The 25,871-nt window shown below is 40.4% G+C and overlaps 3 protein-coding genes across 7 annotated transcripts; 2 read left to right on the plus strand and 1 right to left on the minus strand.

The window, feature by feature from the left end:
- Positions 1–1,878: 1,878 nt before the first annotated feature.
- On the minus strand, positions 1,879–14,643 carry arel1 (apoptosis resistant E3 ubiquitin protein ligase 1). 2 transcript variants are annotated; one of them, XM_082515006.1, is made up of 22 exons: positions 14,557–14,629; positions 13,427–13,647; positions 12,847–13,015; positions 10,775–10,995; positions 10,187–10,258; positions 9,717–9,943; positions 9,376–9,613; positions 9,115–9,284; positions 8,767–8,947; positions 8,438–8,682; positions 8,087–8,164; positions 7,843–7,984; positions 7,621–7,742; positions 6,861–6,936; positions 6,642–6,751; positions 6,369–6,548; positions 5,906–6,031; positions 5,283–5,412; positions 5,102–5,160; positions 4,934–5,023; positions 4,665–4,840; positions 1,879–4,096 (listed from the first exon to the last, which is right to left on the minus strand). In XM_082515006.1, exons 2-22 carry the CDS (start codon positions 13,572–13,574, stop codon positions 3,994–3,996), a joined length of 3,063 nt encoding a protein of 1,020 aa, XP_082371132.1. In that variant the 5' UTR covers positions 13,575–13,647; positions 14,557–14,629; the 3' UTR covers positions 1,879–3,993. The 2 variants fall into 2 exon arrangements, with proteins under 2 accessions (XP_082371132.1, XP_082371133.1); XM_082515007.1 differs by lacking the exons at positions 12,847–13,015; positions 13,427–13,647 and having other exon boundaries at positions 14,557–14,643.
- Positions 14,611–19,209, plus strand: fcf1 (FCF1 rRNA-processing protein; the record flags this gene model as incomplete). 2 transcript variants are annotated; one of them, XM_082515009.1, is made up of 8 exons in its annotated part: positions 14,611–14,700; positions 15,033–15,097; positions 15,209–15,280; positions 15,370–15,518; positions 15,649–15,721; positions 15,819–15,906; positions 18,476–18,570; positions 18,711–19,209. In XM_082515009.1, the coding sequence occupies 8 exons, from the start codon at positions 14,698–14,700 to the stop codon at positions 18,757–18,759; spliced, it is 594 nt and encodes a 197-aa protein (XP_082371135.1). In that variant the 3' UTR covers positions 18,760–19,209. The 2 variants fall into 2 exon arrangements, with proteins under 2 accessions (XP_082371135.1, XP_082371134.1); XM_082515008.1 differs by lacking the exon at positions 14,611–14,700 and having other exon boundaries at positions 15,027–15,097.
- A 255-nt stretch (positions 19,210–19,464) lies between these two features.
- On the plus strand, positions 19,465–25,577 carry vash1 (vasohibin 1). Of its 3 annotated transcripts, none has more exons than XM_082515232.1 (8): positions 19,465–19,785; positions 20,133–20,385; positions 20,616–20,704; positions 21,079–21,135; positions 21,501–21,575; positions 22,220–22,601; positions 23,002–23,111; positions 23,273–25,577. In XM_082515232.1, the coding sequence occupies exons 2-8, from the start codon at positions 20,164–20,166 to the stop codon at positions 23,343–23,345; spliced, it is 1,008 nt and encodes a 335-aa protein (XP_082371358.1). In that variant the 5' UTR covers positions 19,465–19,785; positions 20,133–20,163; the 3' UTR covers positions 23,346–25,577. The 3 variants fall into 3 exon arrangements, with proteins under 3 accessions (XP_082371358.1, XP_082371359.1, XP_082371357.1); XM_082515233.1 differs by having other exon boundaries at positions 20,180–20,385; XM_082515231.1 differs by having other exon boundaries at positions 19,465–20,385.
- Positions 25,578–25,871: the final 294 nt, after the last annotated feature.

Here is a 25,871-nt window from a genome sequence, read left to right on the forward strand (position 1 = left end):
GTGCCGCACTCAGTTGCCAGACCATTGTCATCACTGTGATGTGCATTTCTTACAGCTGTTTTCTCCATAATCCTCAACAACGTCAATAGCAGAACCACACTTCTAAGATGCTGATAGGCCAACTTCGGAAGGCACAGCTGAGGCAGAATTTCCCCCAAAAAGCCAAAACAGTCAAAGTCGCGTTTGTGGTAAGCCATTGCGGATGGAGGGAGGCTCTTCTTTCATACTCTGCTTCTTCTAGAGGACCAGCATATGAAGAGAGCTGATGTTTGGGAGGGTTTGGACGCATTTGCATGTAACATGAAATCACTAGATTGTGTACAGTAACGGTGAACTTCCTGGAGAGAACTGAAGTCCCGGCCTGCTGCTGTCCTTCAACAACCCTGATTAAGATTGGAGTCTAAATTGGCCCAATCATCGCAGATGATAAATATCTGCAGCCAATCCAGTTGGCAGTTAATCAGCACCGTCCAATCAGGTAATGAGGACCTGCATGTTGGAATGGGAAGCAGACAACCCCCATGGCTGTTTAGCAGGGAAGAGAGCGCGGTCATGTTCTAAAGATGCATATAGGCGTGCCACATTTGTGTTGTCTCCCTTGTGTGGATCCCTGTCTGCGGACAATTATCTTTGATCAGAGAAACCGACGGACATCTCCTCGGAGGCAGGGGGTGTCTGAAGTGGGAAATGAGTAAGTAAATTCTTTGGTCGAAGAGAACCACCCATAAATTGACTACCCCCCCCCCCCTCCAGGAACTTGGCAAACCCTAAACCTCCAAACCAAGCTACAGTTGGGTCTGGAGTTGTTTATGGAATAGTGCATGGAAAATTTGTCTGAGAAACATATTTTTTCTAGGGAATTTTTATCATCAGATTTACATTTATTTAAAAAACACACCGAAAAAAACAACACTGTACTGTTGCTGCGCGATCTCCCACGGGTTCTGTAAGGAAAGAAGGCCTTTCCAACATGGTACATTATTCTTAGTTAGATGCCAGAGGACGACTTTCTGATTTGTGGTCCCTCTTTAGCGAGCATTCCTGGGGGAAATTTGAGAGAGACCATTATGCAAATCCACAGGTGCATGCCAAGACCAAATAACTGGACTTCTGCCTCCAAGTACTTCAAGATGCCTTCTCCCGGCTCCTGATAGTGTTCAGACCACAGTACGTGGAGTCGCGCCAGGAATATGTGGGTATCGTGCTGATGGCCACAGGACCTGCATAGCCACAGGCATTAAAGATGTTTTCTTAGTTGAGGGCTTATCAGACATCAACTGAGAAAACAAACAGGAGGGCAAGAGTGTACTTCTATCACATCCTGTGTTGCTGCGGCTGCCTCCATATGATGGAAGCCATCCCCCCCATTATGCTTTCTGCATTTAGGAACCATACAAATTTTAATTTACCCCTCCAAGTTAAATTAACTTTATTTTGTATTTGCGAGCATGGAGGAGAGAATGAGAAATGCTCGTAAATGGAGGGATTCCCTCTGTGTGGAAGACTTAAAGTATAGAGGGTTATCTGAAGACAGGAAAGCTCCCTCATCACTGCAGCCAACCTGTCTGTGGGGATTATAGAAGATGCAGCACGCATCTGTCACTCATGGTGAGCTCATGTCACATGTAGAGCCAGTGCCCTCTTGTGTCTAAAACATGCATTCATCTGGCCAAGAAAGTCTTATTCTCAAGCACTACACGTATCCCAGCTTTCTAAATGAACGCCACTTTAGTTTACAGGGTGTTTTAGGGTCAGATCAAGGTCAATTTTCAAACCAGCACATGTGAGGCACCAAACCATAGACTGGGTTTTTGGGTGGAAATAGGGGTGTGTAATAACACGTCTTCAGATAAGATAAATACAATACAGAGGTTGAAATAAGATGACAAGAATTTATTCCATCATTTTTATTCCCATAAACAAAGTAGCTCCATCCAGAGAATCTCAAACATTCATCAGCAGCAGAAGCTCATTAAAAAACCCAAAACAAACAAAAACAAAGAAGTAAAAGGAAAAAATTACCCCCACCCTCCCCCCCGGACCCCACCCATCTTCAATTTCATAGGCAAATATTTCACAACATCTAAATCGCTAAAAATCACACTCAGGCCATCTGATCCAAAAAGCATCTAAACAGAAAACAGAGTAGTAAATGATCATGAAGAGCAAAACATTAAACAACATAAAATTACAGGACAGAACTCAGTTATACTTGTTTACACTGATCAAGTCGTACAAGTAATGCTCACGCTTTGTGCTGGATAAATATGTCAGCTTTTGGTACTGGTGCTGAAGGTCAGGTCAACATTGCACAACCCAAACAAACACGAGCGCCTAAACCCTCACAAACTTCTTTAACACTGTAAGATCAGCTAAAGCTCTGACATTCGATTGGCACTGAGGAGCCAATGCAAATAAATCCAACACCTACTGTCAAAATGGGATTTCTTTGCCATTTACTAAGTTCAATCTCTTGAATCAAATTTGACTGCTTACGGGGCAAAACTAATCAAAACACTACTAAGAAGAATCATTACCTATTAACATTTTCTGTTTGCTATGAGTAAACATCACTTTTCCTAAATGCTCTACAAGCTGTCAGCAGACTTCTCCAAATTGGCCAATGACCATGTAAACTCTGCAACACAAAAGGAAGTGCTAATAAATAAGAAAAAAACTTAATAAAACAAACAAACAAACAAACAAGGAAACACTTCTGTTGGCTCAGGATATCAACAAAACTAACAGCAATAAAAATAAATAGTTTTACAACAATATAACAAACAGGGCTTATTGTTCAAAGATGCTTTGCTCAGCTTACAGGATGATGGAGCATATGGCTAAAGGTTGTACAGTCAGGGCTGGAAGGAGGCAACTATGAACAAACCGTATGCACGTTTGCCATGCATGTGCATGAAAACACACATCTGTGTCAGAGGATGCATAGGTGGCAAAGGAGATTCTGAGGTAAACCCATGAAAGGCTGTGAATGAGTCAGTCAAAAGCATTATATAACAAAATGTTATACAAGGGCTCAGCCCTCCAACACCCAAACAGCTTTCACATCCACAGTAACCTCTGCATGTGATAAGAGAAAATCATAACATGACTATTACCTACTATTGTTGAGTATGTTTCTCTCACCTACACACCCCCCGGGATACAATCAGAGGCAAAGGGCAAGAATAAGGCGGGTTTATAAAACATAAAAACAAAGATTAAGGGACAACAGAAACTTTACCTTCAAGACACAATAAGTTAAAATGTAAATATAGAAACAATATCACTTGGCTCCTTTTAAAACCACTTCTGCTCAGATAGAAAAAACAAAACAACAACTTGTAGAAATTATATTAAATCTCAACCCATCAGACGTGCAACAGTAAAGTAAATCCCTTCTCCTTAAATATTAAATCAAAAAGTAACAAGATGAAAACATTTGTATACGCGCTAGTATGTACAAATTAAAGAGTGATATTATAATATTTACATACACACATCAGTCCCTGATCGATTAAGGCCAAAGTGCTGTAGATGCACGTGTCACCCACGTCACATGTAGGCTGCTGTTGCACTTAAGTGTTCCTCAGTTTGCAAAATGCCAAAGAAGCAGTTATACAGTTATACTCAAGGCTTTTGCTCTAGTATTACTTGTCTCTCAAGCATATAAAACTAAGCAAACTTTAGCATCAGGAAATAAAAACTGTCCAAACACCCTTTTTCAGCAGTTGGAATTTTGTCATTTTTGTCTTTTTTTCCTTATACAAAAGTGGAATATTTTATATACAGTAGCACTAGAGTTCATACGAGATTCACTACAGCCTCCTGGGACTTCCTGAAACGCTCGCTCATCTTGAGAGAGGGTATTTATTAGGGAGGGTGAGAGTGCCAACAAGTCCACCCGTTAAATGTGAACGAATGCAGGAAACCAGGGCAGTGGAGCAGTGCTGGTCTCTTGTATGTGTGAAACCACAGTGCCAGTTGATGGAAGAGTCAGAGCATGCCAAAACCCTCACTGCCCTCGCTGATGGCCAGCTTCAGCATCTTGTGCAGCTCCTCGTAGGAGTCGTAGGTAGGGAGGCACAGCTGGTTAAAACTAGACAGACACAGAGAGTCAGCATGTGGTTGAACTATTGTTGATTTGAAAAGGAGAACGGGCTGATATTACATTATTTCTTATGTATAGAGAAAAAAAAAATCAAATTAAAAGACCAAAAACGGAAATGATTTTAAACATTTCCAGACGTGATACAGCAAAACACACCATCACAGAGCTCTATTGTTTCCAACAACTATTAAAAACATATCAGTGAGCCATGGTGTTGCAGTGGGGATTTTTTTCCCCACTCTCTCACACAGTTTATTTTGACTCAGTCCCATGTATGCCATCCTGTTGCTGCCATAAAAAAAAAAAACTCATTAGTATGTATAAATAAGCCACTGAAGCTATTCCACAGAAATGTGCTATTTTCTCCTGTTTGAATAACATTTTTTTTGTACAATTAAAGATTTTTACTGTACCTGTGATCTGGTCTTAAAGATTTATATCATCAGTGAGAAGACTGTTGGTTTTAGACATGATGCAGGATTTGGCAGCAGTCAGAAAAACACATAGCAGCACTGTTGAGGCATGTTTTTCTCTCAGTATGTGTGCTTCTACTCACCAGGTGTGTGCAGTGGGCAAAGTGCTATGTGTGGGGGCAGCGATGATCTGGAACGAGGGGCAAAGAGTGTTGAACCCGCCGTGGGGTAGCTGAGAGGAGCCAGTGGTGAACTGCAGAAGACGAGCCAGTTCTTCTTGTGTGAAGCTGGACACCACCGCCCAGAACCACTTCATCACCTGAGGGAAGGAAAAAGGAAAAGCAAACAAGATCAGACATTTCCACCAGCTGCTAGGGAAGAAGGCAAGATAAGAAAAGCGTCCGTGACGTACCTTCTCTCGGAAGTGCCATGATCCACCAACAATCACAGCGTGGGCCTTGAAGTCCTGTACGTTTATGTCACCAGTGCCACACATCAGCAGCTAGAAGCACAAAAATCCATAAATATCCGGTGTTGATTAAAATGTCAGCAGGACTTAATTACAATACATCGCACATACCTCCAACTCGTTCTCATCAAATATGGCTAGCAGGTTTTCTGGAACCAGTTCATTCAAACCTGCAATTGATCAGGAAAAATGCACCAATTATGTGCACATTACCAGAGATCTCAAATGAGAGGAACTGGCAAGAAAAATACAAATGCAAAAATGCAGCTGTGTGCTAGCTTCATTTCCTTACCTTTAAGGAAATGTTCCACCTCATCTCTTACCTGACTGGCCAGTCTATACTGGGCCAGCAGGTTAAGATAATGCATCTTGTTTTCATTGGTCACAGCAATTTGAGCTCCACCAGATATAAGCTCCACCACCTGGAAGAGAGGACGACGGGGTGAAAATGACAGAAAATGACATTTAAGGTATGTTGAAAACTGGCAAGTAACAGCAAGAACCAGAGGAAAGAATTAGACATTGAAAAATGTCACATTACTTCTCAGCTAATTTATAAATATTTGGGCAATTCATTTTAATGTTAAAGAAACAATTTGATGAAGTAACGTCGTTATTTAATTAAAAATCTGCGAGTCTGAGCTCTGTTTCATCACAGATTTATGCAGCCAGCTATTTGGGTGATATTTTACAAGTGAACAACAAAGTTTATAAAGAATGCCAAACTCTACTCGTCCATCCTTTTATATAAACTCACCACTCTTCCTCTTTTAAGAAAAATTGAGGCTCTAGCCAAACAAGCAATATGGTTTGTTTTGCTTGGTTTACTGCTTCGATCTCCTGGGATCTCCTACATCAGTACTTAAAAAAAAAATAAAAAATAAGGGGAGGTTCCTTTCCAAAGTGTTGCCTCACCTTCTCCAGCTGTCCCGACTTGCTATACTTCTCCTCGGCAAACACCAGGTCCATTTCACTCACGTCATTGTTTAGGATGAAGCACACTTTAGTTTTGTAGAACTCCTGGTCGTCCGTCTCAAAGTACTGCATGTGGAAAACCAAACGAAAACCCAGGAAAAAAAAAATTAAATTTTTAAATAAACACGGTACTTCATCTTCTAGCAGGGAAGGATAAAAAGATGACTGGGTGGACTGGAGTTCTCAACTTTGAAAGCGAAGTTATTTGGATAAACAGCCAAACACATTGGGTAGTTTTCTGTTAAATAAATAATGCCAAGAAAGAAATGAGGTTTCTTGGCTTTGTCAGGAATGTTTAAGTGATGAGATAGAACAGTTGACACTAGAGGATAAACAATAGAGATGTGACCTTCCAACTTCTGAGCAAAGTGTCTCTTTAATTGGAATGCACTGCGTTCCATACCTTGTAGTTCATTCTCAGGCCAATGATTTGGGCCAAGAAGGAACGTGTAAAGCGAGCTCGAACCAGCTGTTTGTAGGCTCCACCCAGAGCAGACTCATACAGACATTTCCCTACAACGCGACCCGCAAACTCATACATCTTTAGGCGCAAGTGGGGTGGCCTCTCGGGATTTGGGTGTACCTGGAAAATGAAGACGAATACTCTCTGTGAGTTTCAAAACTAGGTGTTGATGGTGTATACAGAATATACAAAGGGTTGAAAACAGAAACTCACAAGGCCCTGGTTGTTGTCACTGAAGCGGGTGAACAACTGATTCGATGTGTCAAAGAGGGTCTTGCAAATCAGTTCAAACCACTCCCTGCGTGGACCGCCCCAGTCCAGAGCTGCAGAGGAAAGATTTTAACGCACCTTAAATCCTTTTCTGATTTTAAGTGAAGTGCTTGAGGCAAAATGTCATTTCTCCAATAGGCCTCGTGTTGATTGTGCGTTTACCTTCCTCGTCCTGAAACACGACCTCAAAGTTTTTACTCCAGTCAGACACTGAGAAGTTCCTCGTGGCCTTCAATGACTGAACAAAGAACAAAAACGACAATTGAAACAGTCTATATGATCATAATGGTCACGTCACTGTTATGATTACACCTGTGGTCTTAAAACATAGCTTATAATAAAAAAAAGAAAACAAATCTGAGTAAATAGAACGTCCTAAATGTAAAGCAAAAAACACTTGGAAACTGAAATCTCAGAGGACTGACGTACGTGTGTGTGTGTGTGTGTGTGTGTGTGTGTGTGTGTGTGTGTGTGTGGCTCATACTCAGATGGTGAAATCATGCCTCAGATTAACACGCGCCATTTGGTTAATGCAAAATCCTGTAACTCCTGCCAAGTTCAACTCTTATGCAGGAATATATCAGACATGTGTACTACACACACAGAGACAAAAGGGAGCACTGTTTCACCGTGTTTGGCATCGTAGAAAAAACATTTTGGAAAAAGGTCAGAGTGACATGTGAGCTGATATTTAAAAAGGCTTTCCTCTAAACCTTTTTTTTTTTTTTTTTTTTTTTAAATCAGAAAACATTGGTAATAAATGTTTTTGTTAATAAACCTCGGACTTTAATGCTTAACGTCATTCTGGTGCACTGTTTTGGAGAAATAAATTACATACCACATATTACACACTGGATTAGACAAATTATGTCTATTCTTCTGCTTTTCCACTAGAAAGAATAACATACGGCGTAAGACTTACTGAATCCAGAATGGCGTGTCGGCTGACTTTTAGGCAGGTCTTGGTGCGAGGTCTCTTGGAATGGATGTGCCTGAGTTCACGCTGAAAGAAATTCACCTTGTCTTGGAACGTTTCAGAGCCGCCTAAAAACAACATTATTAAATTACTACTACAGTTTTCCAAAGAGACGGTATTTGCTAAGTGCAGATCGTGCAAAAGTAACGGCGTTCCACTCAAACAAACCAATATTCTTGTGCAGGAAGCGAATGAAGGTGGCAGCCATGATGTTCCTATCCTTGCAGCTTAGCTCCACAGGAGGCTGTATCCCATCATCCACTACTAGAGTTAGGTACTTGTGAACTGGGTCAGGACCATAATAGGTAAACTAAAGAAAATAATTCAATTAAACATTAACCACGTATAAAACAAAGCGATCTAAAAAAAATATACCGATTCTCCAGGATTGTCTAACATTAGTTCTGCTTACCTTTGTTCCTGGACATACTCGAAAGGTGAAAAGGCGCCATGGAATAATTTTCAGGTAGAATTCCTTCACGGATAATTGCTGTTTGAAAAAACTCAGGTTCAATGCCCTCATATTTTCATACCGGCAGTTTTAAAATCTCTGAATTTAAAATAAATAAATAAATTGGAAGAGACAATAAGCATACAAGAACAACTGAAGTGTTTCAATTATTACTTCATAAAATATAATCCAGGTATTAAAGCTTTTGTGTAAATAGGTCTGTATGTATGTGGGCACTGATCTAGAGGACGAGGACAATAAAGGTGATTCTGGTTCCAATACCTAACCATTATATTGCCACCGGTCACTTACCTTTGGCGATATGTAACAGTAGACCTTTTTTGGTTTCTTGACCTTCTCAGGTTGTCCCTCCACAGGAGAGTCATGTTCATCCTCCTCTTCTCCCATGGAGGGCCTCCTCTGGGGAACCAACAAAGAGGAGGCTGGTAACTGCCACGATGAACTGCTGTAGTTCCCACTACTGTAAAGGTATGCCTCAAAGTAGATGCTTATGCCAGGAGTGGATACATTCTTCTCCACGCAGGCCTTTTCATTCTCTGCAATGTGACATGCAAAGAGGAGCATTAGGCTATGAAAACAGTAGCTAATACATTTCTCTTCAGCACGTACAAGCTGCTCACCACTGAGAACAATTATGTCAAATTCCCCATTGCTGAGCGGCTGATCCTTGTAGGAGATGCGAGCCCTGAAACAACCAGTCTTCTTCAGGGTCAGTCTCAACAGAACCTGGCACTGCTGCTTGTTGACTGAAACAGATTTGCTGTAGAGGCCCTCCAGACTGTCATCATCTGCTGTGCCTAGCTGAAAGAGCAGAAAGACTACAAATGAATCCAAGCTTAGTTCTAAAGCTAATGGTTGTGCAATTGTGCAACTTAAGAATAAAAACTAATCCTAGGTTTTATACTCGTCATCATCAAGAAAATAATCTCAGTTTAATGGGTAAAAGAACAGGAGTTTCACTCGCTTACAGAGTGCACATGGACACTGTAGTTTGCTTCATCTGTCAGAGATGTGGAGTTACTAGTAGGGTTTCCATACTCGTCTCTGGGCTCAATTTGTAAAGTGTGCCGCTGTCCGTTTGTTAGCACCAGGGTGGAGAAATGGTAGGCTATCTTGGTTTTGGATGGAACAACTGTACCTGAAGTGAAAAAGAGAACAGAAATATAGTCATCCAAAATAAAGACTTTGTTTTGACATGTAAACTGCATGAAAACATTTTATGCATCTACCTGGCTGGAATATCTTGTAATAAGGGCTATAGGCCACATTCAGTCCACCCAGCTTGACTGCAACCTCATAGCGTCCAGCCTTGCGTACTGTAAAAGCCACTTTGACTACATTGGACTCTGGGTCTTGCAGGACTTCCTGTGTGACAGGGATGTCCAGGGCCAGTTCAATGTGGGTAATGTTGACCCTCAGCCCCACAGGCCGATGTGCTGGGAAAGGCTGACCATTCTTATAGAACAGCTGAAAAGGCGAAAATAGAAAAATAAAAAGTGCCATTTAATACTGAAATGAGATTTTATTATCATCTCTTTTTCCTTTCTCAACATCTAGAATCTAGTGTGACCTGGACTCTGAAACTCATAGTCTGTCCCACTTCCTGTGGTTCCTTCCAGTCCCACGACACTTTGCAGGAACGTGGGTCCAGGTAGTTTCCCCGGACATAGTCGTAAATGCTACGATCACCGCGTCGCCCTGGATCCTCATTCTGCAGGAAGCTGACCACCCTTGCCGCAAGCTCACAGAGGAACTTGATGGTAAAGACAAACGCTATGATGGAAACAGTAATTCCACCTGCCACAAGAAGGAAAGAAGCACAAGAGTTGGAACTCATTTTGCAAAAAAACATTTCAGTATTAAAATAACTAAAGTTTAAGCAACGTTTCATCACCAACTATTTAAAAAACAAAACAAAACAAAACAAAAAAAACAGCAGCACCAACTAAAGCCAAAGTGTGAGCAGGAATAAAAATCAGTCACATACAAGTAAACACCAACCATATCAACTCTTACACTACCAGATAATGTTGTACTCACCAATCACGTAAAACATGAGGTCCCTTATCAAGAAGCACAGTGCCACACTACAGCCAAATATGAGAGCTCCCGCTGAGAAGACAGTAACACAATGCACTATTGATTACTTCAATTGTAGAAACTACTCACTTCCTCTTCCTTGTCTGCAGAGTCCGTGTCAATGCTTGCACTTTCCTTTGTCTCTAGCACATAGTTTTCATATTATGTAAATTCGGGTAGGTCTTCCATACCACTAAATTTATTTTTAAATGAAATGCAAAGAAAGGGTGTGACAAAAATGTCCAGCTTTGTCCTTTAGTATGAAAAACCACACCCTGTTAAACAACAGGAAAGCTGGTAAGGTAGAGAGTTGTTTTGTTGTCAGACAGATGAAGTAACACATAACTTCTCCATTAGAGAATTTGAGCTGCTTTCAAATGATCTATGCTTCTTTGAGTAACATTTGTGAAAACCCTTGAAAAGACTAAGCAAACAGTACTTCGGTTTATATGTTGTATCTGAATGCCTGTTGATACTTTGCAGCTGGCGAACACAACCACAACTAACATTCTTTAAAAGGCAACAATAAAAACGTGATCAGGGTCTCACCAAATGACCACTTCTCATTCAGACGTCTCTCAGCGAGGCTGTGCACCAGCCGGATCTCGTAGTCCTGGTCACGACTCCCCCTGGAGGTCTGGAGGATCTTGATGCCTGTAGACAACTTTATGTAGTCTTCGTAGTAGTAGCCCCAGGCAGCTAAAGAAAGCTGCAGCTGACTGTCAAACTGAGAGAGATCATCCAAATTCATACAACCCAAGGTCTTCAGTCTGCAGTGTAAAACAAAAAGTGAAAGTATGTCAAGCAGGTAATAGAAATGAATCTAGCATTAAGCAACCGCCTTTCTTTTAGGCTTCGGGACTGAAACCTAACTTTAACTCAAGGTCTGTTAAACAAGAATGCAGTTCCAACCACACACACAACCCGTCCGGCATGCTTAACAAAATCTGGTTTAAGTACAATTCAGGCCAGGAGCCTCAATCTTATCTCCTAAACTACTCCAGTATTGCAAAAGCTACATCGGATGACATGTTCCAACAAGCCTTTTTCAAAATAAATAGAATAAAAGGAAAAAAAAAAAATCTAATTCCTGTGGTGTACATGGAGGAGGAAAATACTGGATGAGCCAACAGCAAAAGATTATTAGAATTATAATAACGCTACTGTCCAGATTAATGGAAAATCATCTTTGGTTCACCAAGTCACAAATCAATAATAAATAAATATACTGATAATTATCAGCACACATTAATAAATATACAACAGAAAACTTCAGAAAAAACATCACAGCATCACTAATTGCATCTGGCACAAATGATCCCTCATACACATTTTTACTAGCTAGAGGCATCCTATAAAATCTTCCTGACAACATTAGCTCGAAATCAGATCAGCAACAATGGACTGGATAAATACAGTGTATTAATAAATACAAAGAAGACCTTTAATCCTCTAAAACAAATGTTCATACTGTCTCTGTGACAGGTGACACCGAGATCATGCAGGGAAAAGGGATAGCTCAGAGTGGTGGCCCCATGACTGGAAGGTCGGGGGTTCGATTCCCCTGAACAGCTACCCTGAGGTACCCCTGAGCAAGGTACCGTCCCTACACACTGCTCCCCGGGCGCCCAGTGGCTGCCCACTGCTTCACTGAGTGAATGGGTTAAATGCAGAGAGGAATTTCCCCACGGGGATCAATAAAGTACACTTTCTAATTACGCTTTCACAGCATGATCTTTATGGGCAAAAATAGAGATTAGTATAAAATATTATCTGAATAACTAAAATCAAATCAACTGTAAGACTGCCTTTTCTATCCTTTGTTAATCAGCATGCGCGATGCTGTCTCAGTTTAATATGTACATACTGACAATAATGGTACAACTAATACTAAAAGCAACTTTAAATCCCCACTTACACTACATTTTGATAAAAAAAAAATTAATAATTAACTTTGGCTTTTTCAGTTCTTTACTGAACCAAAAGCACAGAAAAAAATGATGTGGGCAATGAAGGCTTACATAAAAGCCAACAGCAGTGGAGGCAGCTATAGTGTTGCAGCCATGACCTTCAGAAATGTGACACTGTATCCCACTAAAAATGTCAGGAATCTTCCTAACAAACAGTATTTTCCATGTTTCCGAAACAAAGCTGATCTCTAGAAACATAACAGTTTACTCAAAAAAGAATCCCAGCACACTTATTGTTTTGATAGCGCAATAACTAATACTAATCATAGCTGGTTCTGTTTGAATCAGAATAAAGCACCCAACACATATACAGAAACATCTGCATTACTGCAGGGTCTCACAAATGCAGTCTCTAAAGAATGCTTTTTACTGCAGTGACCCTCCAAAACACTGCAGCCTACACAGCTCCGTGTCAGCAGACTCAGCTAGCCGTGAATGGAGAGGGTGCCCTCAAGTGGACATAAATAAACCTAGTGTGTGTTAACCAACATGAAACAACTTAAAAAGCGTTAAAAAAAATAAACAAAATCTTAGAAATCACCTGGAATAATCTATATTTATGACAAGGCAAAAAGTAATTGATTACATCAAAGGGTTGCTACTCATACCAGATTAGTAGAAATGTTGAAGTTAAGACTTTTCATTGCTTACGTATGATAATAGTGCTCCAGGTTCTGGGAGCAAAGCCACTCCTGGAAGGCAAAGTCTCGGAGCAGCTGGATGTGAGCCTCTGCGATCTCCCTCCAGCGCTGCTGTTCCTTCACCACCTCTTCCAAACGACTAAGAACACTCAGACTCAGTTCCTCAAGTGTGTGTACATCTGGATGGCACATGAACAGCATATAAAATCTCCAATACTCATACTTGCCAGTAAATCCACATCAGTATAATGACCCGAAACGTCTATATCCTCATTAAAACCTACTATAATGAAAGCTTAAGCCTGTGCTGTTTGTATGTGCATGCCACTGGCATCAATTTAGTCTGAATGTTTACTGATCAAAACAAAAATATCATCAGAGTCAAACCTAGAGGTAATGCAATCTCTCTGAAATAAACCCATAGTAAATCCAGTTGAAAGTGATACTTTTGCCTCTGTTATTTCTGCAAAAACTCAAGTCTTCTCACACATATCACTAACATCAGCTTGCTCTTTAAAAGAAAAAGAAATCAGCTAAATGTCTGTATTGTTTTGGTCAGGTAGGATTGAAGTCAAAGGTGATCCACTGACCTTCAAATAAGTTTCTGTATTGAGAGAGGTTATGTCCTTTGAGCCATTCCTCGATCTGACTCTCTTTTCCTTTCTTCCAGCGCACTTCCCAGAAAAAGATCCACGACAGTGAGCAGAAGAGGAAGGTCAGGAAGAAACGGCGGTCCATCAGACCATCTTTCAGCCTTCACTCAGACTTCTCCGTGCTCAAACACCAAACACCATCGAGTTATTCAAATCTCCTACAACAGAGGAAAAATGAGTTTAGCCAGATGGGATTTTAAAGAAAAAGTTGCTCAAACAAGCAGTAGATGGAAACACCAAGGAGCCCGGCTGTAGACTGTTCTGTCAAGAAAGAAAGTGTACTTTATTGGTCCCCGTGGGGAAAATCCCTCTCTGCATTTAACCCATTCACTCAGTGAAGCAGTGGGCAGCCACTGGGCGCCCGGGGAGCAGTGTGTAGGGACGGTACCTTGCTCAGGGGTACCTCAGGGTAGTTGTTCAGGGGAATCGAACCCCCGACCTTCCGATCATGGGGCCACCACTCTACCTACTGAGCTATCCCTGCCAACAAACATGAATATTTAAAATGTCCAGAATAATACGAAACCCGTGGCATTGAAATATGTATGAAAAACGAGGCTCTGACAAACCTTTTAGTAAGGACAAACAGGGTCAAAGATATGCAAGTCAAATCCAATGAGAGACCAACAGTGCAGCTACTGATTATGACAGATATTGATAACCATTCTGGTCTCGCTAGCTCAGCTGCCAGCACGTTTTCACACTATCTGCTAGCTAAAGAAATAACATATTCAAACAGAAAGCTTAACTAGAATTTATTGGGAAGGTCCAAAGCCTCGGAAGGTTAACTGCAACATCATCAATTCTCTCTGGTCTGTTGACACAGTGGGAAGGCTACCCTTCACAACTGCTACAGTAGCACTCCGACCAGACAACACAACGCTAACAGCTAGCAGAGTTAGCCCTGAATGTCAGCGTCCTTTCAGAAATCTCGTCGCCTGCCCCAAAATGGTTATTAAGGTGCATATCGTCACAGGTGCCTTTTGCAAAACCACGACTACACAAAACAAAACTGAACAAATGCAATATTGTAATATAGCCAAACTATTATTAAACACTGCAGTTACCTTCGTCTGCGAGGCGCTAGCGTAGCCACCGGAAAATGCGCAGAACGGGCGTCGATTTTTGATTACGTCTGCGCATTGCTAACACGAGGGTAGCAAGTCGTACTTGTAGCCGGTCTGTGGGTTCAGTCACTGAAATTTGAAATGGTACGTAGTTTCTCACTGTATCAGAGTAACATCACCGACTTAACAATTGTTGTTAGATAACTTCTTTTTTTTTAACTTGAAGGTTAGAAAGTTTTGGCAGATTTACCGTTAAGCTAACATGCTAATGCTAATGCAATGTTTCCACATCGGATCTTTAGTCGCGACGTTTTAAAGGTTAAACAGTGAACGGTATCTTTTTTTAACGAGCGTTAACGTTTCAAAAGGTTTTGAGTAGGTTCTGTCACTCTATTTAGAGAAATTGTATATTAACACAGTTGAAGTTTCTGCTGTTAAGTGTTGGTTGTGATCAATTTTGGGCTTCATCAATGCAGGGGAAGCAGAAAACGAAGAGATATGCAGCGATGAAAAGAATGATCAGTCTCAAGGACCAAAGAATGTAAGTTTCGCCAGTGCTTTCTGCGTCTCTGCTTTATTTAGAGCCATGTGATTCATTGCTTCACCCACTTCCCACGTAAAAAGCTGCCACAACTCATCGTTTGTTTTGTAGAAAAGAGACAGACCGAGCCAAAGCAAAAGAGAAAAAGAAGAAAGACCCTTCGCAGCTGAAGGAGAGAGAAGTGTAAGTTAGCCACGAAACAGAAATACGCATTGGATCGTTAAAAAGTGTTTGATCATGAATTTGGTTTCATTTCTTTGATTTTTGTGCAGGACTAAGTACCCATCGTGCCTCTTTTTTCAATACAACACTCAGCTTGGCCCACCATACCACATTCTGGTTGACACAAACTTTATAAACTTCTCCATCAAGGCCAAACTGGACATTGTTCAGTCTATGATGGACTGCCTTTATGCCAAATGTAAGTATTAGTGTTCAGTGGGAATTTTTTATGAAAATAATAAAGTTGCTGTATGTCACTTGTTTTATATCAGCATCCAATAAAACAGAAAGTTTATATGAATTTTTTAAATAAATTCCATCCCATCCAGGTATACCATATATTACAGACTGTGTAATGGCGGAGATTGAAAAGCTTGGAATGAAATACAGAGTCGCACTCAGGTAAAGGCTGCTTGATGTAAATAAGTGTTTCAAACTTGAATGCATTTAAAGTTATGTTTGTTATTGAAACAGTCTTCACCTCGTTTATTTTTTGTAGGATAGCAAAAGATCCAAGATTTGAGCGTCTGCCTTGCACACACAAGGGAACTTATGCCGATGACTGTTTAGTCCAACGAGTAACACAGGTAATATATGCAATTAAATGTCAGTGTTAATTTTTTTTGCACCAGCTGTTTGCTTGTCAGCACACACAAGAGCTGAACAGTAAGATAACACAATTAGGTAGCCTTAAAAATTGACCACAGAAAATAAAGGAACTACGTAACCAACTCCAAAACTCTCTAGAGTGGAGTCTTTGCAGCTATTCCCTAAACAAAGAAATTAGGTAAAGGATGTAGAGAAAATGTCTGCTGCAGTCTGCTGTTTACCTCAGCTGGTGTCCTTGTGCATTTACTGTGGAGAACGCTATAAAATATCGTGAAAGGAATCTGATATGAGTATATGAGCTCACTTCTGTCTGATGACAGTGACACTGATGGTTTTAAGTGCTGCCGTTTTTGCCGCTGTTAGTGGTGTTAGTAAGACTTTCTTTGAAGTGGAACAAACATTGTTGGACTTAGAAACTTACTGAATTAACTTTCATAAAATGTGACAATGTAATAAAACTGTTCAACAGATGGAAAATTGATTTTTAGGACACTTTAGCCTAACAGTAGCTGGAATAATGTTAGCTTATAATCAGCTGCTGTTGTTTAGCCAGCTCATTGTCAGCTTTCCGGAAATGGCAATGTCAGATATCTAATGTCTATCTGTCTGATCTGCTGATAGTAAGAAACAGATGATAAAACATAGGTATGATGCTGCATCTCTTAAGTCTGACTTTGCAGACACTGATTGCAGATTTGATGAGGCGAGTGGTTACCCTGTACTCAGGCTGAAATTAAACAGAGTAGTTCCAATAGTGAGAACCCAGCTGAAGCGATTAGTGTTTTGCTGTGTGCTACATGTGAGAAAGGACACTTTCAGACAAAGTTAAAACCAGATTTTTCTCAAGATCGTCCAGGTCTCATGTGCAAAAATCACCTCAGAGTCTCAGTTTCCAGAACAGCTGATTGTAGTTAGATCAGTTAATTCTGTGTTATCACTCTGAGTTCAGGTTGTGATATGTTCCGAGTATATTATATTAGTGATTAGGGCTGCCACAAACGATTATTTTGATAGTCGACTAGTCACCGATTATTTTTGCGATTAGTCGATTAATCAGATCATCATCCATTGGACGTAAAACTACAGCTTATTGCACCAGCAGCATCTGCTCTTATATAACTATCATTAGCTTACAGCTTTAAGTGTTTCAGGTCTGTGCTAACTAAAAATAAAGACAAGATGATAGTTTATTAAATTTTAATGAAATCTGCAGATTGTTTCGGTGAAGTTTAATAAACTCCTTGCTATCTAAAATATAACAGGACAACGGAGTATATTCTCCAGCATCTCACACTTCTGATAATCAGCTGTCTGCTTGACGTTTATTCAGCTGTGTAAGAACTATAACTTTAATCTCAGCCAAACCGATTTACTCAGGAACAAATAAAATACTAAAAAAAGCCAAACAATAACATTTTAAGTTATCTAAGTGACTCATATATATTTAACCTGAGTAGTGAAAGACGGCGGTGGGTTTGAAAACGATTTGCGGGGAGTCCGGTGTTCTCACGGCTCTAGTGAGCCTAGCCCCCGGCTAGCTATCGAGCTAGTGGGTAACAGACGTCTCCGAAAACGTCGGAGCGCTTTTGAAAATATGTGGTGTCCTGATAAACTGAGCAGATATTTGAGGTTTACACAGCTACATTCTCGCCTGAAAATATGTTAAACGTTTATTTTGTGACCCAGAAAGAATAATAAGAGTAATATTAAAACTAACTAGCTACCGCCATTGTTGGAAACTGGGCTGGGCCGCGCTATGAATTCTGGGACACAGCTGCTTCTTCTTCTTCGGGGTTTAACGGCAGCTGGCATCCTTGTACATGTAGTGCTGCCATCTTCTGTTTCAGTCCGTTATTACACTCTTAAATCCTACTAATTCCTGCGTCTTTTGGGATCTTACAAAGCTTCAAACGACGCGTCGACTATTAAATTAGTCGTCGACGATTTTGATAGTCGACGTAATCGTGACTAGTCGACAAATCGTGGCAGCCCTATTAGTGATATGTGGTATTTAAACAAACAACAACAAAAAACAGGATGATCAAATGAATTAGAAAACAGGAAGGGGAAAAAAGTCCATGAATTGCATTTTATTTTGTGTGTTCCACTCTTCTATTATTTACTCTTGATTTGAATTTTCCTTTATGGATACCTTGATATCAAAGCACATATATTCAGAATCTTTGTCATTATACAAAAGTAAAAGTGCAACTAAATTATATGCAAAGAAGGCAATCTTATTAAACATTTTCTGAGGTACAAAACATAAAAACTAAAAATTTTGGTAAATAAACAGGATAAAATATATATGCATGTGTGTATTTGTAGAAGGAATCAAATAAGCAGTTCAGGTTTATTAAAGAAAACCAGTCAGTAAGAAGAGGAGTGTGATAGAGTTAAAAGTTTACACTAATCCTGCTTTCTGGAACAGTTCTCTGATAAAAGGCAAATTGCCAAATAGTAACTGTGATGTGTATAAATGTCCATCTTCTAACGCTGGCTATGTTGCTAAGGGGAGATGTAAATTATGTAAAAATATTTCTGCAGCACAAGTGTTACATCCTGGCCACTGTTGACCGAGATCTGAAGAGGAGGGTCAGGAAGATCCCTGGAGTTCCCATCATGTACATCTCAAACCACAGGTAGCAGGGTTCTGCATTTTAATTAAAATATATGGCAGCTTTGATTGTAGCTATTTTATTTTCCAAGTGTTTTTCAAATATAAAATTAAAATAATGTTATTGCTAACTTTGAAATCAATTTGTTCTGATTCTAAAAACAGGTATAACATTGAGCGGATGCCTGATGACTACGGTGCTCCAAGATTTTAATGTATCTACAGCTGACCAAGAAGTGTAAATAGACTGAAGTTTCTTGTTGATTATTCCTTTCATTTGTATTAAAAAATATTGAGGATTGAGGCTTATTTTGTTTTCTCTGGATACTCCTGCTTCCTCGTACAGTCCAGAGACACGTACATGTTAGGTTAATATAACAAACACATTAACTGGGGATTGTGATTTGACAGTATGGGTGAGTTTGAGTGTGAATGATTGTGATCATCACCCCCTGTGATAAGCTGGTGACCTGTCTGGCGTGTATCCTTCCTCTCACCCAGTGTTAGCTGGATTAGATAAGCCTTGAATGGATGGAAGTTTCATTTAGTGAGGATGGGGTGTATTTGATCACATTTCAAACTGCAAAATAATTTAATTGAGTGATTTGTTCTTGAAACATTTTGTTACAATTTTTTTTTTCATTGAATAAACGTGTTATTGAAATATCTTCTGTCTTTCATTTTTCCATGTTAAATGTGTAAAGTGATGTTTACTCAGAGCTAATTTAACATTTAACAGTAATGTGACATTTTATAATCAAGAAGTACATTTCCTTATTTTCTACTTGTAGTATACTGTTAAATTGGAAAATTGAAATATAAGCTAAAGCAGACCTCAGGTTGACAGCTTACGAGGAGCACCTAAATGCATCATCGTACCCCTGCTGAGATCATCCGCTAAGTAGGGAGCATGCGCAGGAGAAGAGATTTGGGGAGTGTCTGAGTAGCTCGTTGGATGTGAATAACCGCAGACGCTGAAGCCAAGAAGAGCATCTGTGTGAACAATGAACCGGCGGACTTGGACGGAAATCGTTTGGTGAAACGGACAAAGCGGACGTGTGAGCAGCGCCGGGGAGATGGAAATGCAGGAGAGCGGCGATTTGCTGGATGTCTGTGGCGTGAATGACCTCTAACGAAAGGGGGAATTAGGAATTTATACTTTGCTGTCTGCAAAGTCAATCCTCGCATCGAGAGTGTTAATGTTGGCTGGCCTGTGTTTGGTTGTTGATGAACATTAACAGTAAGGCCAAGCATTTTATACCTTAAGTAGCCTTATTGTCTCGATTTATTTATTTCAATTTCTGGTCATTGAATGCCTTTAGTCTACTATTGTTTATTTCAAAGTGTCTAATACTTATTGCAGTACGATTTTAATACACGTTATTAAACCACTGCCTCATATTTACGTGCTGTGACACAGGCGAATATTAATTATAGCAGATCAGCCTTTCTTTTATGAAATACTGATGCCATAATCCACTCGGTGTCATGAGTTGGCCATCTGTCGTGGACACCTACTTAAACCTGCAAGCAGATTAATCAAGGTGTAAGGATTTAAAGGCATCAGTCAGGACGTTTCTGTGCCAGAACTCTGCTGGGCTTCCTGGTAAAGGAGGGGATGCTCTTGGCCACAGTTGGCTCATTGGAGGAGAGAGACGAGGAGCAGGAGGATGAAGGCGACGAAGAGTTGAGGGATGGAGGGGTGCCTTTCTATGTGAACAGAAGTGGCTTCCCGGTGGATGAGGAGACTTGGGAGAGGATGTGGCGCCATGTGGCTCGAATCCATCCCAGCGGTGAAGCATTGGCGAAGGAGATAAGAGGTGCCACTGACCTGCCCAAGGTAAAGCCCGAAGGAAGGAGGAAGGAAATGCAGCTGCTCGCACAGCACTGAATATATAATGCGTGTTTTGTGCAAACTTCCCTGCACAGGAAATTTCTATTTTGCTACTTTTGCTATTAGTTATACAAAACAGAAGAGCACAGAGGTCAAACAATGCTACATTCACCAGCTGCAATGAATATTGGGATTGTGTTATGGTAATGCAGATGTTCGGATGCTCTGTCCCACAGATTCCAATACCAAGTGTGCCTACATACCAGCCTACCACCACTATCCCACAGCGCCTGGAAGCCATACAGAAGTACATCAGGGAATTGCAGTATCCTTTGAGCAAGCCGGTTAGAACTAAATCAGTGATAACAGGGTGCATTTAAAATGATTTTGAGACTATATAGATTGTTTATAGATTTTACACACCGATCATAGGAAATGTGGATGTTAAAGTGCAGAATCCCACTGACCCACTGTTTTTTTCACAGTTTAAAATATGGGCCAGACAGCTGAAATATAATGTAGGCCACCACAGATGCTATATTAGGTGAAAGCTTGATTTCCAGCCAGAGAAGGATTTCATCCATTATTAACCAACAGCCTATGACTCCCACAGAGCACTTTAAGGAGCTGCCTTTTCCTTTCTCTTAAAACATTTGTCATGTTGCCTTCTCGCAGTATGACCTTAACTGTGCTTTACAGGTACAATCACACAGGAACGCAGTTTTTTGAAATAAAGAAAAGCCGCCCTCTTACTGCGTAAGGAGTTCTTCAGTCACAGATATTTACAGCAGCAATCACAGGATGTCTGGGATGAGGGTCTTTGATTTCTTAATATTTACCCAGTGTTGCTGTGAGTGCATGCATATGGATCTCTCTGGTTTACTTCAGGGCTTTGTGTGTAGGAGTGTGTGTCAATCAGCACAGGGCTGGAAAACACTTTCCCTGACCTCACTTTATTAGATTTAGTAGCGCCAATATTATTTCCCTGGCTCAATGACAATGCTTTTGTTTTCATGAAATCAATAACAATGTGTTCCTGTAACTGGTAGTGCAGTAGGCTGCTGTCCCCTAACTCAGAATGACATTAAATGGTACTCTTGTTTTTCGTTTGTTTTGCGCAGGTTAATGGACATTGCTAAGGAGATGACGCGGGAGGCTCTGCCAATCAAATGTCTGGAGGCAGTGATCTTGGGAATGTATCTTTATGACCACAGAGGACGTGGTGCAGGTCTTAATTTATTGTTTTGTTGGCAGCACTTTACAATACAGCCTGAGACTAAGGGCGTAATTACCCTGTAATTAAATTAAATTTCAATTAATTTTATTTAAAATTACAATGTAATTATATTTCTACACAAATACTTAAGGGTAGGTAAACAAGAAATAATTATACTGTATGTAAATTTAAGTACTGCATAATTTCCTGGTAGTTTAGTGAAAAAACAAACAGTAATTTTAAAACATTAATGGATACATCAATACATATGCATAAAATTCAATGAAATTCCATTTAATTGCTATGGGATTGCACCTTTAGTCACGGCCGTATTATAAAGTGTTACTGTTTTGTTTTCTGCTTCACTCCAGTGGAGCCTGACAGAATGGGTTGACAAATGGATTCATAAATTTGTTTTTTGGCAGATCTACCGTATGTTTTCTCATCAAATTTTGGCTTCAGATATTATCTAGTATAGCGGAACAAAACAGATGGATTTTCTACATAATAAGAAGCAGCAGGCTTCACCATTATATGCCCGGTTTTAGATCAATTTGTACAGACGTTTTTTAGACTTAGGATTTGAAGGTCAGTTGTACGTTTCCTTGACTCAGCTTGATGCAGTTACCTCACCAACAACATGCCTGCCGTGGAGCGCTTCCCCCTCAGCTTTAAATCTCAGTTCTCAGGGAACCACTTCCACCACATTGTGCTGGGAGTCCACAGCGGGGGGCGCTTCGGAGCGCTGGGCATGAGCCGAAGAGAGGAACTCATGTTTAAGCCCCTGGAATTTCGAACACTACTGGACTTGGTCCAGGAGTTTGAAGGAGCATACAGGGGCTACTGGCACACCTTACGAAAAGTCAAGATTGGCCAGTACGTTTCCCACGATCCTCACAGCGTGGAGCAGATAGAGTGGAAACATTCGATACTTGATGTGGACAAGCTCACCAAGGAGGAGCTACGGAAGGAGCTGGAGAGACATACTCGAGACATGAGGCTAAAGGTAGAGTGGCGCAGGTGGACTGCCCTTTCTGCTTATCAAATTCCCTTTGACGTGCTCTCTCTTCATGCGTGGTGACACTGATTTGAACTGCTGTTTGAAGAGCAATCTCTCTCAAATGCTGTTCTCTCATCACCTCTGATGCTCATATAATGAAGGCAGCCTGGATGCTGAGCTCGGTGTATAATAAAACTAATGACTTGACGCTGCTCTGCAGTGCTTTACTCAAGGGTGGCTCTGTCCATCAGTAGCTGATCTTGTGCACTCAGTGCATTACACAATCACATTAAAGACAGAGACATACTTCAGCCACTGACACTCAGAGTAATGGTGAAAGCACTGGTAGCTCACTCATGATGTTTTCAAGTGAATGAAGCTCTTATGTTCTTTTGTGGTTTTGCAGATAGGAAAGCCTACACCTCCATCTCCCACCAAAGATAGGAGGAACAGCATGGGTTCACCCCTCAGAGGACCAGGCAGCCCCATACGGAGGATCAGCCGTGTTGAGAGGCGGTATGATTAATCACATGCTCTGCATAGCTCTCAGTATTTGCGCTGGAGATGTCTTATGATCGAAGGCAAAAAGAAGGAGCTTCTAAATTAGTCACAGTTTGCTTCTTATATGAATAAACCTCGTTGTTGTTTCTAACATTTATTTATTTATTTATTTGCAGCCCCTCTGGAGACAAGAAGGTTTTGGAACAAAAATCCTCCACAGATATGAACGGATACCAGATTCGAGTCTGAGGAAGATTTTATTTTATTTTTTTAGATAATTAGCAGATTTCAAAGCGCCACACAGGGTGTTAGATTTTGCCATAGAATACGAGCGTAACAGAACACGTTCATTAGAAAATTTGATTATTTCCACACGTGCACATATTAACTGCCACCCACTCACAAGTCCTCATGCACAAATTCAATGACCGGGAAGCAGCTGCAAGCTGGAAACAAAAAACACAGGGAGAGGCAAAGAATGGGACATGTGTCTGAGAGCGTTTCTGCTTGGTGCTGGAGGACACACGTGCTCATACAGGTTAATGCTATGGCACAGCTAAAGCTGTGAAGTGACATCATCTTTCAAATGTGTTTTGGTTAAAAGAAAAAGCGCTAAAATGCAGCATAAAAACAGTCAGTATGCTGCATAATGGTACAACAACATAAAAAATGCAATATCAATTTTTAAAAATCTGATTACAGCAGTGAAATATGGATGCTCTATAGGTGCAACCACAGCTCAGTGTAAAAAGAAAAACGCCTGCTCTGATGTTTTCACTTCTATTAAATTTCAATTTAATGATCCAATCAGGAACAAAGGGCAGAGCGTGTGAGTTGAGTGTTTTGCTGCAAAACAGTTATACCCACTGTGTAGCCTTACCTATTCAGGCTTAAAAACAGTTAAGGAATGCTATTCATTTGGATAGGCTAAAGAAAATCTTACAATGCACTTTTTCCCTGCCAGTTTTACAATGTTTATATGTTACTTGACAAAAATGTTTTTACTTGAATTTGTTATGTGGACCCTTAATTTGGAGTCTCCATTAACTCCGCCGCCTCTGGACTTCCTGTAATATTAGCTGTCAGTGACAGTACAAGAATCTCCATGTGGGTATGACTGTGTTTACGGTGACCAATCACAGTAGGGCCGAGAGATTTCTAATCCTCGAATCAGGTCGTGAGAGAAGCAGAAGCAGAATTTATTTTTTTTAAGCAGAGTTGACTTGTGTATAAATTTCCCTCATGCTTGGGGCTGATCTGAGCTTTGTACACACAGGTACCCCTCTATGCCTTCCTACCCTTTTGTTTTGTTTCTTGCTCACAGATTCCAATGCTGCTCATTGAATTTGTGCCCACAGATTTAGATTTAGATCATGGAAGTGGTGGTTAATGTGTTACATGTCATATGACGTGAATCTGATATTTTCCAGGGGCCAGTGATTTAACCTAAGGTTTATTTTTTTGTACACACTGGCCCGTTCACAGGATTCAGTGTTGAATAGATTACCAGCAACTCCTCGCAAACAAACGCCTCATTCAGCTTCCCTGTGTTGTTACAGTATTTTTCTGTAGCAGTTACTGTGCATAGAAATTGGTGCTGGCAGTGCTCCCAACATAAAACAGAGCTGGGGCACAAGTGCAGTAATATGTAAACATTATAAATGACTGAAAAAGTTTTGGTAAAACAAAGCGAAGAAGCTAAAGCTGGACAAAAAGTACCGGCTCAGCTGCTGGACATATCACAGGTCCCTGTGCTGTCTACAGAAGCTCTCGAGGCTCGTCTGCAATCTGTCTAGTTGTACTGTAAGTGTGCAAATAAATGTCATGTAGTATATATCCACTTAGATTCTGCTGGGCAACCATTACTTGTGTAGTGACTAGTTTGCAAACCACTTCCCTCGTGCCTTGTGTGATAATTCAAAGAGGAGGATAAACACTTTTTTAAAAACATCTAACCCATTATTCTTATTGCCCGACTAAACACAAAGCAGCTCTGCCCGTCTGAATCACTATAACATAAACACACGTGTCATCAGTTATTCTAACTGATAAATATAACATCTTTCACATGAGTTAAAGCCGATGAGTAATGCAGCTGCATTTATTGTAAAGTAACAACGAGGCGAGTTTGTGTAAACTGTACTTTTATTTGTAGCAACTTTATCAAATGCTTCACTTGCCTTAAGTGGTAACCTAAGTAACTGACTTCCATTTAAACAAAAGTGTATAGCAGTTTGTTTACAGCACTTTTACCTGCATTTTGTATTTTTTTATTGGAAATGCCGTCATTTTATACCCTCGTTGTTGACGATCACCCGTAAATACTTAATTGTTTATCACCCTGTTTCAAATGTTGCTGCAGCCAACGTTTTTATCTCTACGGTAGGTGTTGTCCATTCTCATGTCTTATAACACGGTTGTTTTGTATCAAAAACTGTTGATTTGCAGAATCACAATAAAGAGTCACGTTGATTATGGCAACACATCTTTATGGGTTTTTTTATTACCTCCAACAAGAAAGTTAAGGCAGTGGTTTAGTGTGTTTGTATATCTATTTTTTAGTGATAACTGCAAGTTGTGGACAGTTTTATGACACTAGATGGGTCTCTTGGACCCTGGTTAAGTCTTTGTTGAATTTGTCCAATTTTTTAAAGGAATTTCCGATGGTGCTTATCTGCTGTAGATACAGTTTTAGGCCTGACACATCTTTGGTCTTCTACTTGTCCAGGTTCCTCAGACTGTTTAAGAACACACTGTATGCTATACTGAGATATC

Source organism: Aulonocara stuartgranti, assembly GCF_965226115.1.
Source record: "Aulonocara stuartgranti genome assembly, chromosome: 19".
Classification (NCBI taxonomy): Eukaryota; Metazoa; Chordata; class Actinopteri; order Cichliformes; family Cichlidae; genus Aulonocara; species Aulonocara stuartgranti.